The sequence below is a fragment of the Hoplias malabaricus genome, chromosome 7, assembly GCF_029633855.1.
Source record: "Hoplias malabaricus isolate fHopMal1 chromosome 7, fHopMal1.hap1, whole genome shotgun sequence".
NCBI lineage: Eukaryota > Metazoa > Chordata > Actinopteri > Characiformes > Erythrinidae > Hoplias > Hoplias malabaricus.
The window spans coordinates 827,377-840,773 of record NC_089806.1 but is presented as its reverse complement, the minus strand read 5'-3'; the positions used below and the strand labels follow the sequence as shown (position 1 = coordinate 840,773).

The window sequence follows — 13,397 nt, the reverse complement described above, 5'->3', positions numbered from 1 at the left end:
ATAAATGTAGAAAGGCAGAAATCAACTGAAGACATTTACTAAACTATGCACATTTTCAGGGCAAATATGTTATTATTTTGTGCATTTATTTATTCTTATGTAATTTTATTTATTCATTTACCCATTTATTTTTCATTCATTCATTATCTGTAAGCCCTTATCCAGTTCAGGGTCGCGGTGGGTCCAGAGCCTACCTGGAATCATTGGGCGCAAGGCGGGAATACACCCTGGAGGGGGCGCCAGTCCTTCACAGGGCAACACAGACACACACACATTCACTCACACACTCACACCTACGGACACTTTTGAGTCGCCAATCCACCTACCACGCGGACACAGGTAGAACACGCCAACTCCTCACAGACAGTCACCCGGAGCGGGAAACGACCCCACAACCTCCAGGCCCCTGGAGCTGTGTGACTACGACACTACCTGCTGCTCCACCGTGCTGCCCCCATTTTTTTTTTTTTATTTTAATATTAGATTTTAGAAAATGTCTTGTTGAAGGTTCTGTTTGTCCATCATGGGCTACCATACCTGTATGTGCTTAGCTTATCAACACAAGACTCACTCTGAAGCACCACTACGACAAGTCGAGTCACCTACAGCCTTTAGCAGAGGGACAAGTGGTCCGTACGCAGACCCCCAAAGGATACGACCAGCTCAGGACTGTGAAGGAGTGGAGCAGAGAGACACACTCCTACATCCTTCAGCCCACTGGATTGAAAGCACATCAGCGCCTCCAATTCCTGTCCTCACCACCTTCTACAGGGGCACAATTGAGAGCATCCTGACTTGCAGCCTCCTTGCCTGGTAACAGTACAGCTGCAGACCAGGAGTCTCTCCAGAGAGTGGTGAGAACAGCAGAGAGAATCGTCAGTACCCCACTCCCATTCATACACCAGCTGCACCAGTCACACTGTCTCAGCAGAGCCACAAGGATAGTCAAGGATCCTACCCACCCTGCACACGGACTATTCAAGCTTCTGCCCTCTGGGAAGCGTTACCGCAGCATCCAGTGTAAGACTGCCAGACTCTGCAAGAGCTTCATCCCTCAGGCCCTCAACACTTTTGAACTGTAACAGCTCACACAATACACACTGACAATTAAAATAAAAAACTCATCACCCTTATCTTGATATAAATCCATGTATATTATTTATACTACAATAATGCAGACGTACAATATCTGATGTGCAATATATTCATATTTTATACAGCACAACTATTCATTTGTTTACCTGATGTGCAATATTCATGTGCAATATTTTTCTGCTTCATATGTATATTACATTATATGCGTATACCTATTTATTATACACACTGCCATCCCTTGCTGCTATTATTTAATTTCTTAGATATAGTGCCTTATTCTGTGTAGTTGTATTGTATTGATTGATTGTGAGTGTGTCTACTTAAAATTCTGGCTCCTCTCGACGTGGAGGAGCAGCGGCTCCACTCCGAGTCTCTCCCGGACGTCCGAGCTCCTAACCCTGTCTCTAAGGGAGAGTCTAGACGCCCTGCGGAGAAAATTCATTTCAGCCACTTGTACCCGCGATCTCGTTCTTTCGGTCACTACCCAAAGCTCGTGACCATAGGTGAGGGTTGGGACGTAGATCGAACGGTAAATCGAGAGCTTTGCTTTTCTGCTCAGCTCTTTCTTCACCACAACGGACCGGTACAGAGCCCGCATTACTGCTGACGCTACACCGATCCACCTGTCAATCTCACGCTCCATCTTTACTGTGCTCCATCTGTAGACCAAACCCAACATATATTCACTGAAAGATTATAGCTGATAGATATCTGTGTAGTTCAGCCAGTCAGACTCGTGTAAAAGAATCAGAGAGGTTCCTAAATAAAGACCTATGTTTGTTCCATGTCAGTGTGCCGTGTGATGTGTTTATTTTTCATGCAGTGGATCCTCCAGTACGTGTGTCCTCTCCCAATGTTTGTTCTTTCTGTCTGTGTTTTTACATATGGACACTGATGACAGTAATGAAGGTCTAATGGTGGAAAACATTAGACTAAAGACGCCCAAAGGTTCAGACACTTACCTACAGCCACATTAAATCAGTTAGTCCCGCCCCTGCAGTGTGATTGGCTGAGAGAGGTTTCAGAAGTGCTGTTATTGCACGACAGTGTCACTCTGACCGAAGCTCTTCTGGTATTACTCTGCAGAGTACAGGTAACCTAGCAACAAGGCCAGCGCTTACAAGAGAGCAGGGGGAGCCTGGACTTCTTCAACCAACAAGAACAGGTTTAGTTTCTGTTCCACACCTTGTTCTGAACAGAGTAAAGTCTCTGGCTCTGTCCTAATTTAGACCCAGAGCAGCTCTGAATAACGCAGCTTTGGTTCCCATCAAATCTGGTGTAAACCCAGAACAGAACCAGTTCAGAGTTCACAGAAAACAGCAGAGGAATCTGTGATGGAATGGAACTATTTTTCCTCACAGAAGGTTGATAAACAAATCATTTTTCCTGTCTCCTTTATCTTAAACCTGATAAAATACTGTGGTATAATCTCAGTAATACACTTGAGGTTGGAGGCTGTAGTGTGAGATACTGGCGCTGGTGACTGACCTTCAGGACTCAGTCTGCGCCTTGTGCCTACGACTGCAGCACGGCAGACTTCAGGTGTTGTGTTCTGCTGAAGATTCTCAGGAAACCCCTCTGTCTCCTCCAGCACATGCTCAAAGACCAGGTCCAGAAGAACGTCTACACTCTGTAATGTTTACAGCACAGCTTTACAAACACAAACACAGAACAGGAGAGCGGTGAGTAACAGACATGAGGAATGAGGACTCCTGTGCGGTGGACACAGTGTGTATCCTGTTTTGAGACATACAGCACCATACTGGACTTCCCCTCTGGGGTGGGAACTTCCTCTTATTGTAGTGGAGCCCTGGGGTTTGGATCCTGTCCAAAGTGTATAACAGTGGATTTCTCTGTGAAACATTAGAAACTACATTAGAGGAGTGTGTGTTACACCAGCACAACATTCCCAGGAGAAGAAAGACACACTTCTGGGTGAAGACTGAACAAAATGACCCTGTGGAATGCATCAGTAGATGTTTGATATTAAGAGCTGTTTTGTTCATGTGTTTAAAAACAGTGTCTATGAGAGTAGGGAAACACTGTTCTGTCTGGTTTGTATATGTTCAGAAGGTCTGTGTCTTTTAAGGTGGAGGGGTGTGTGTGAGTAAGAAGCGACTGTATCTTTTAATGTGGAGCGTTGTGTGTGAGTAAGAAGCTCTGTATCTTTTAAGGTGGAGCTGTGTGTGAGTAAGAAGCGACTGTATGTTTTAAGGTGGAGCTGTGTGTGAGTAAGAAGCGACTGTATCTTTTAAGGTGGAGCGGTGTGTGTGAGTAAGAAGCGACTGTATCTTTTAATGTGGAGCGGTGTGTGTGAGTAAGAAGCGACTGTATCTTTTAAGTTGGAGCGGTGTGTGTGATTAAAAAGCGACTGTATCTTTTAAGTTGGAGCGGTGTGTGTGAGTAAAAAGCGACTGTATCTTTTAAGGTGGAGCGGTGTGTGTGAGTAAGAAGCGACTGTATCTTTTAATGTGAAGCGTTGTGTGTGTGTGTAAGAAGCGACTGTATCTTTTAAGGTGGAACGGTGTGTGTGAGTAAGAAGCGACTGTATCTTTTAAGGTGGAGCGGTGTGTGTGAGTAAGAAGCGACTGTATCTTTTAAGGTGGAGCGGTGTGTGTGAGTAAGAAGCGACTGTATCTTTTAAGGTGGAGCGGTGTGTGTGAGTAAGAAGAGACTGTATCTTTTAAGTTGGAGCGGTGTGTGTGAGTAAAAAGCGACTGTATCTTTTAAGGTGGAGCGGTGTGTGTGAGTAAGAAGCGACTGTATCTTTTAATGTGAAGCGTTGTGTGTGTGTGTAAGAAGCGACTGTATCTTTTAAGGTGGAACGGTGTGTGTGAGTAAGAAGCGACTGTATCTTTTAAGGTGGAGCGGTGTGTGTGAGTAAGAAGCGACTGTATCTTTTAATGTGAAGCGTTGTGTGTGAGTAAGAAGCGACTGTATCTTTTAAGGTGGAGCGGTGTGTGTGAGTAAGAAGCGACTGTATCTTTTAAGGTGGAGCGGTGTGTGTGAATAAGAAGTGACAGTATCTTTTAAGGTGGAACGGTGTGTGTGAGTAAGAAGCGACTGTATCTTTTAAGGTGGAGCGGTGTGTGTGAGTAAGAAGCGACTGTATCTTTTAATGTGAAGCGTTGTGTGTGAGTAAGAAGCGACTGTATCTTTTAAGGTGGAGCAGTGTGTGTGAGTAAGAAGCGACTGTATCTTTTAAGGTGGAACGGTGTGTGTGAGTAAGAAGCGACTGTATCTTTTAAGGTGGAGCGGTGTGTGTGTGAGTAAGGAGCGACTGTATCTTTTAAGTTGGAGCGGTGTGTGTGAGTAAGAAGCGACTGTATCTTTTAAGGTGGAGCAGTGTGTGTGAGTAAGAAGGGACTGTATCTTTTAAGGTGGAGCGGTGTGTGTGAGTAAGAAGCGACTGTATCTTTTAATGTGAAGCGTTGTGTGTGAGTAAGAAGCGACTGTATCTTTTAAGGTGGAGCGGTGTGTGTGAATAAGAAGCTCTGTATCTTTTAAGGTGTAATAGTGTTTGTGAGTAAGAAGCGACTGTATCTTTTAAGGTGGAGCGGTGTGTGTGAGTAAGAAGCGACTGTATCTTTTAAGGTGGAGTGGTGTGTGTGAGTAAGAAGCGAATGTATCTTTTAATGTGGAGCGGTGTGTTTGTGAGTAAGAAGCGACTGTATCTTTTAAGGTGGAGCAGTGTGTGTGAGTAAGAAGTGACTGTATCTTTTAAGGTGGAGCAGTGTGTGTGAGTAAGAAGCTCTGTATCTTTTAAGGTGGAGCAGTGTGTTTGAGTAAGAAGTGACTGTATCTTTTAAGGTGGAGCAGTGTGTGTGAGTAAGAAGCTCTGTATCTTTTAAGGTGGAGCAGTGTGTGTGAGTAAGAAGTGACTGTATCTTTTAAGGTGGAGCGGTTTGTGTGAGTAAGAAGCGACTGTATCTTTTAATGTGGAGCGGTATGTGTAAGAAATGACTGTATCTTTTAAGGTGGAGCGGTGTTTGTGAGTAAGAAGCGACTGTATATTTTAAGGTGGAGCAGTGTGTTTGAGTAAGAAGCGACTGTATCTTTTAAGATGGAGCGGTGTGTGTGAGTAAGAAGCGACTGTATCTTTTAATGTGAAGCGTTGTGTGTGTGTGTAAGAAGCGACTGTATCTTTTAAGGTGGAACGGTGTGTGTGAGTAAGAAGCGACTGTATCTTTTAATGTGAAGCGTTGTGTGTGAGTAAGAAGCGACTGTATCTTTTAAGGTGGAGCAGTGTGTGTGAGTAAGAAGCGACTGTATCTTTTAAGGTGGAGCGGTGTGTGTGAATAAGAAGCGACTGTATCTTTTAAGGTGGAGCGGTGTGTGTGAGTAAGAAGCGACTGTATCTTTTAATGTGAAGCGTTGTGTGTGAGTAAGAAGCGACTGTATCTTTTAAGGTGGAGCAGTGTGTGTGAGTAAGAAGCGACTGTATCTTTTAAGGTGGAGCGGTGTGTGTGAATAAGAAGTGACTGTATCTTTTAAGGTGGAGCGGTGTGTGTGTGAGTAAGAAGCGACTGTATCTTTTAAGTTGGAGCGGTGTGTGTGAGTAAGAAGCGACTGTATCTTTTAAGGTGGAGCAGTGTGTGTGAGTAAGAAGGGACTGTATCTTTTAAGGTGGAGCGGTGTGTGTGAGTAAGAAGCGACTGTATCTTTTAATGTGAAGCGTTGTGTGTGAGTAAGAAGCGACTGTATCTTTTAAGGTGGAGCGGTGTGTGTGAATAAGAAGCTCTGTATCTTTTAAGGTGTAATAGTGTTTGTGAGTAAGAAGCGACTGTATCTTTTAAGGTGGAGCGGTGTGTGTGAGTAAGAAGCGACTGTATCTTTTAAGGTGGAGTGGTGTGTGTGAGTAAGAAGCGAATGTATCTTTTAATGTGGAGCGGTGTGTTTGTGAGTAAGAAGCGACTGTATCTTTTAAGGTGGAGCAGTGTGTGTGAGTAAGAAGTGACTGTATCTTTTAAGGTGGAGCAGTGTGTGTGAGTAAGAAGCTCTGTATCTTTTAAGGTGGAGCAGTGTGTTTGAGTAAGAAGTGACTGTATCTTTTAAGGTGGAGCAGTGTGTGTGAGTAAGAAGCTCTGTATCTTTTAAGGTGGAGCAGTGTGTGTGAGTAAGAAGTGACTGTATCTTTTAAGGTGGAGCGGTTTGTGTGAGTAAGAAGCGACTGTATCTTTTAATGTGGAGCGGTATGTGTAAGAAATGACTGTATCTTTTAAGGTGGAGCGGTGTTTGTGAGTAAGAAGCGACTGTATATTTTAAGGTGGAGCAGTGTGTTTGAGTAAGAAGCGACTGTATCTTTTAAGATGGAGCGGTGTGTGTGAGTAAGAAGCGACTGTATCTTTTAATGTGGAGCGGTGTGTGTGAGTAAGAAGCGACTGTATCTTTTAAGGTGGAGCGGTGTGTGTGAGTAAGAAGCGACTGTATCTTTTAAGGGGGAGCGGTGTGTGTGAGTAAGAAGCGACTGTATCCTTTAAGGTGGAGCGGTGTGTGTGAGTAAGAAACGACTGTATCTTTTAAGGTGGAGCGGTGTGTGTGAGTAAGAAGCGACTGTATCTTGTTGGTGTCTGAAGTGTAAATTTTCTGTAAGTGTTTATTAACTGTTTGAATTCCCACAGAAACTCATGTGTAACTCGAATGGTGAACATCACCTTTAAGGAAACATGGTGTTAGTAGGAGATCTACACTCTTCTCACAGGCAGCTGCACCCAGAGAGACAGTGAGGAAGATAGTCATCTTCACTAAAGACTGCACCTCATTATACTTTCACACTGGAGCTGTGTTTGTCTGACTGGAATTTAGCCTTTCTCAGGCCTTCTCTCTAACAGTGGCTCATGGTGAATGGGAGAGAGGTGGTCTTCATGCTGGAGGACGTCCTGGATTTGGTTAGACACTGATCTTCAGCAATCTCCTCTGGCGTGGTGGAGGACGAGGCGGACCAGTACATAGTGGTGACTGGGCTCTCTCTCCATGGACCAACATCATCAATCTTCTTTAAAGAAATGACCCAGGTTTGTAGAGGGGGAGGGAATTTCACAGAATTAACATTAGACTTCAGACCTCTAACATGACGCCTGTTTCACACCAAAAATAAACCTATTTATAAATGTATATTAAACTGTATACTGTTATTCTTTATGTGTGTAATGACAATATTATATATACACCCTCATTGTTTATGGATACTGAAACAGACATTTCTCCATATGCCAGGGGTCACTACAGTGCTGTATTCATGGCCTTCTCTCTTTCAGAAAACACTGGGTCCCAGGGAGAATGAAGGGAAATGCCTTTTCTTTCCTGAACATTCAGACTCCTCCCAGAACTCTGTTCTATTCACTGGAGAATGGAACTGACTTTGCTGAAGACAGTGATCTTCAGCTGTGGCTGTGTGAAGGAGTAATATTTTCAGGGGTGGAGCCAAAGGAGATCAGTAAACAACTACAGAACTACAGAACAATAACTAACTTATCTGTTACAAACACACAATGACTCTCTCCCTACAACAGGAGGAGAGGCAGCAACAACAGACACTCACCTCCTACTGATAAAGATAGTCCTTTACATTTCACCTGTGGGACCAAAACTAATGAGAGCTCACACACAGGAGCTCTACACGGAGGGGTGTGTGTGTGTGTGTGTGTGTGTGAAAGGGGGGCGGTCTGGTCAGTAGGAGGACTGATGGCACAGGGGTGAATACTGGAACAGCCCCCTTCCCTGACGTCATCTCAACCCTCTTTTATATCTGGAGCGCCCCCTACTGCAGACTGTCGGAATACACCAGGCTCTGAGAAGAAGAGAGATAAAGAGGGGAAAGAGCACTCAGTGTAGAACACAAGAGGGTCATAACATTGTCTTACAGTGAAACTGTATTTCTGTACATTTCTGTAGCTGCTGTACCTCCACAAACCCCTCGATAAGAGAGTGACGTGGGAAAGAATCATTTCAGGTTTAATCTTGTGAAATACACTGAAATTATATGAAAGAGTAGAAACAACACATCACACAATCCCTTTATAACACTCTCACTGTGCGGTGTGTTCCAGTGGAGACAGTGTCTCAGCTCTGACTGCACACTGCACACTGTTCAAGGAGCTCCGTATGTTTATTAACAGTGTATTTCAGAGCTGTGTGTGGAGTGACTACAGCACCCCTGGTAAACAACAAATAACTAATTTTGTGTGTGTGTGTGTGTGTGTGAGTGTGTGAGAGAGAGAGAGTATTAATACGTAAATGTATGTGATATATTTGTGTGCATTTTCTGTCATTGTGTAAATAACAGTCAATTACACTCTAAAAAAACATCTATACAGATGAATCTATGACATTATAATTTACAAAACCACAGTGATGTAGTGACTACAGGCAGTGACGGAGCCTTCAGAGCTTCTGCTCACAGAGAGCCGTTAAAGAGGAGCTGAGGAACACAGCGGGAAACACCACTATGTCACTGCTTTTCTAGAACGTGTTGCTGACATCAGATTCAAAATGGGCGAAAATTTTAAAATTAATTTAAAATTTAAAATTCAAATGTGTTTTAAAGTTTAAAATATTGTCTGTATATTGTTTTCACTGAGCTCTGTTTCTATTGACATATTACACAGCATTTCTGGAAATGGGGTTTGTACTCACAGATGTCTGTGTCTTCAGCAGGAATCATATTAACACTTGGAGCCCCCTGCCACACGAGAGCTGGAGTCTTGTCTCCAGATAAAATCACTTTAAACAAAGCAGATCATCACTGGAGTTACACTGACTTTACTCAGCACATCATTCATCATTCATTTCCTCCAGGGACCTTAGAGATAACCAGGAAAATGACTGAGTCTGTGTGTGTGTGTGTGTGTGTGTGTTAGATGAGTGTGTGTGTGTGTGTGTGTGTTAGATGAGTGTGTGTGTGTGTGTGTGTTAGATGAGTGTGTGTGTGAGTATGTGTGTGTGTGTGTGTAAGTTAGATGAGTGTGTGTGTGTTAAATGAGTGTGTGTGTGTGTGTTTGTTAGATGAGTGTGTGTGTGTGTGTGTTAGATGAGTGTGTGTTAAATGAGTGTGTGTGTGTGTGTGTGTGTGTGTTAAATGAGTGTGTGTGTGTGTTAAATGAGTGTGTGTGTTAGATGAGTGTGTGTGTGTGTGTTAGATGAGTGTGTGTGTGTGTGTGTTAAATGAGTGTGTGTGTGTGTGTGTGTGTGTTGACTTTCCTAAAGGCATTTCCTCACTAAAATATATTTGTTTTATTTTGTAACTGTTTATTGTTTAATAAACCTTTATCCATTGTCTGGTAAATGTTTACTCTGTGGAGAGTAATTTCACAAAAGAGAGAAACACTGGAACCAAACGTGAGAAATTTAAATTCCTGAAATTTAGACTGATTCCATCTTCACTTTGAGAACCATCAGGAGCTCCACTGCAGAGAGCTCTGTTTGATTCATTACACTACACTATTGTTTATTCAGAGATGTTCCTGAGAGGGTGAGCTGAGATGCTTATGATACAGTCGTGTGGTTTTTCTGGGAGCTGCTGGTTGTGCTCTGATTTCTGTGGGTCCAGTGACTGGGTCTGTATCTGAGTGAAGGACATCACTGTGGGTCAGGGATACTGGAGCGCTGAGGTATCACTGAATCAGTTCAGATCAGAGAAGGAAACGTGTCTGAAGTGAATAAATAACATGAAGCAGTCATTTTATTAAACACTATTTTATTCCCCTGTATTTAAAGTACATTACATTATCACCATTTTAGAGCACAATAAGACACAAGTGGTGGGATGTTATTCTTCAAGAGTGTTTACTTCTCTACGTTTTCACAGTTCAGTGTCCAGCTGATGTTACTGCCATGACGCTCAGGGCTCCTCCCCCTTTCCACACTCTCATCACCAGTGTGAGCTCATTTAAGAACACCAGGAATGATGTGGAAAGAAAATATTATTAATATATCATATAAATATATGATGTGGCAGAAATATTGCAAAGAGAAATGCATTGAACTTATAAATTCATACAAAACACATGTAATAACACACAAACAAACATAACATACAAATCCACACATAAAACATATTTTAACAAGTAAATTCACTTCCATGACCAATAGAGTGCTGCTGCTTTGACTGTGACACTTCTGAGATGCTCTGTACTGTCTCTAATCTGTCTGAGACAATGTGGCAGCAGGCTACAGGTGCAAAAAAAACTTATCACATGGCATGTCACGGATAAAATCCAAGTATCATACTGACCTTACTCCAGTGACTCCAGCTTCACTCCTGAACCCCGCTGTTCATTGTGACTCCAGTTCTCCCAGGTTTGAGGAGTTATAGCTGAGATTAGAGTATTGCCTGGAAAACAAAGATGATACATCAAAACACTGACATTACACACAAACAAAAAAATATCCCAACTCATTCATAAAAACACATCTACATAGTAGACCAACAAGATAGGTGTGTATAATAGAATGGAAACTAAGTGGATACAACAATCCAGCAGCACTGCTGTGTCTGATCCACTCTACACCAGCACAACACACACTCACACACCACCACCACGTCAGTGTCACTGCAGCGCTGAGAATGATCCACCACCACATCACACCTGCTCTGTGGGGGTCCTGAGCGCTGAGGAACAGGGGGGAAACAAAGTATGCAGAGCAACAGATGGACTAGTCTGTGGTTTAGAACCAGAATGTGCAGCTGTACGGCAAGAGTGGCTCACCTGTTTAATTTGGTTTTGAATTAAATTCTGGTTTAAAAACAGATGATTTGGAATCAGGAGATGGGCCAGTGGTTTAAATGTTATTAAACAGTTATAATGCACTAGACGTATACTTTAATCATTTACCCTGATATTTTCTGCAATACATTCCAGTGACTTTGATTCTTTAGTGTTTAAATAAATACATTTGCATGCGCCTCCACGTCAGGTCAAGTCAGATTTATTTGAATCAATCAGTCCCATCACTGATCCAGGAGCTGCTGCATGGGGACAATGGGGGCCACAGAAGTGGGCTGAAGATAAGCATCCATTCATTCAGCTTCAGGAGCCCATATGGATTCATGGGGTGTGACCTGAAAACTGAAACTGTATTCACTCACTGAGTGTAATACACTGTGGAACAATAAACACTGTGTGGGTCTCACTCACATGGAGCAGTGGTGCTAAACTAGGTTTAGGGTTATGTAGCTAACTTCTCTCTGTTATATAGATTAGTGTACTGTGGGGATGGTTAGAGAGGCAGGTTTAAGAGATGTGATCCCCATGATCTGCAGGATCAGCAGTGTCTGAGCAGCTGTTTTACACCTTCATGGTTCGCTTATGAACTGCTCAGCCGTTCTCTCTGGATGTGGCTCAGAATTATCACGTCTTTCTTTTTTTAAAGATTAAATATCGAAAAGACTCATTCATTTAATAGATTCATTTAATATTGATGCATAACTGAGCAGCACAAGCTCACGTCTTCAAAGAAGTACTTAGTCATGAAAGATTAAACCATTGGTGTTCTCTCACATGAGTCCGATCATCTTTCCTTCACATTTACACAGTACAGCACTGACCAATCACATCAGTCTAGAAAGCTTCCTCCTTTGTACAGTGATCAGACCCTGAAACAAACTGTAGCTGTGAGTGTAAATAGAAGCTAAATAAAGTATTTGTCTGTCTTGAGGTTCAGTCTCAGACAGAACGGCACTGGCCCTGGTTTATTCAGCTCCTCTCCGACTGAAAGTAATAAGAAAATCATTGGTTACTGTTCAGTTCAGTTTCTCAAATATGAAGCAAACAATTAACCCTCAATCGCCCGCAGTCTGCAGCAGTAACGATTTGATGATTGTTTTCAATAATAAAATGTTACATGAAACAAATTGAACACCCTCATGACACAGTTAACCCCTGATTGATCCACAACTTTACACAGAGAGTGCAGATGCTGAACTCAGTGAAACTACAGGCTGAACTCCTTTAGTCTACTTAAGGAAATGAACCTAGTTAAACTGTCTTCCTCTAAATCATCTGCCTCCTCACAGCAGAAGTGAAATAGTACACAACCTCTCATTCTGTAAGTGACCTATTATTGCTGCAGTTCTGAGAGTGAAATGTTTTCCAATTTTTGCTTGAAATACAATTTCAGCTGCTTATCAGCTCCATTATAGTGTTTTCTCTTTAATAATGTTCTTAATTCTTTGCAGTGTTTTAGCGCTACTACTTTAGCACCTAATTACAGAAAGTGGACTGGCCTCATTTCACTGAAATAAACAAGCCCTTCCCTGAAAAAGACATTGTCTGGATGGAAGCATGTTGCTCCAAACCCTGTATATATCCTACAGCATTAGCATTGTGTCTGACACTTCTCAAGTCCGTGTTCAATGAGCTCGTGCCCAGGGAAGTACAGAGGCCTTGTTTCTTCTATTTAGATATTTCTCCAGATTTCATAAACTTTTAAAAATATATGCTGTAGATGACTAATCTCCAAATACTTCAGTATATAAACCTTTATTCTTAATTTATTTGCATAATATGTTTATGTAAAATAGCACAGAGTGGGAATTCTTCCCCATCTTTGAAAAAACAGGCTCTTCCTGATGGTCTTTTAAAAACTCAGTCATGTCACATTCACAACAAATCTAATTTGATTCTTTTTTGTTTTCATTACACTATGATGATTTTTCCCCACTGCAAATTATATGTTGCTGGTTTTCTTTAAAAAAAAAAATCAACATTTAATTAAATCTATCAGACACAATTCTGGAAAGCTGCTTTGTAACATCACCAGCTGAATACTACTCTCTTTTACATTCCACTGATATTTCACATGCAAACCCCATTTACAAAAAAGTTAATGTCACAAATACAATGTGATTTTTAATAATTTCTGTAAGTTCTCCTGAACTTTATTTTTTCTAAATTACAAAAGAACAAAGGACATATTTCCAAAGTTTTCACTGACAAACGTAAGTCAAAAATATTGTTGCAACTGATGCAACACACCAAAAACAATCTGACAGGCAAAATAAGAGTGATTATATTTAACATTGTGTAAAGATGATGGGAATCTGGAGAAATACCAGTCCTTGCAGATTAAGGCTGGACAGTGTTGTCTTCAAACCCTCAGACGGCACCCCATGAGAAACTCATGCTACAGTAAGAGATATGGCCACATTGGTCCAGCGGTACTTCAGAAACTCTTAACAGAGTTGACACCGCATCAAGAAACGCAACCTGAACCTCTACTACACAAGGGGAAAGCCACATATCGACTCTATGTGGTAAGAGTTCTCTGTACACACGCTCATCTCAGGCAGTTCAAAACACAGT

At 42.1% G+C, this 13,397-nt stretch overlaps 1 protein-coding gene across 1 annotated transcript in view; it reads right to left on the bottom strand.

The window, feature by feature from the left end:
- Positions 1-9,788: 9,788 nt before the first annotated feature.
- The window catches only part of ylpm1 (YLP motif containing 1), a 45,119-nt gene continuing 41,510 nt past the window's right edge, over positions 9,789-13,397 (bottom strand). The window contains exon 18 of the mRNA XM_066677393.1: positions 9,789-10,426. Within this exon, the coding sequence (XP_066533490.1) occupies positions 10,415-10,426 (12 nt within the window). The 3' untranslated portion in view covers positions 9,789-10,414. The remainder of the gene's footprint in view (positions 10,427-13,397) is intronic.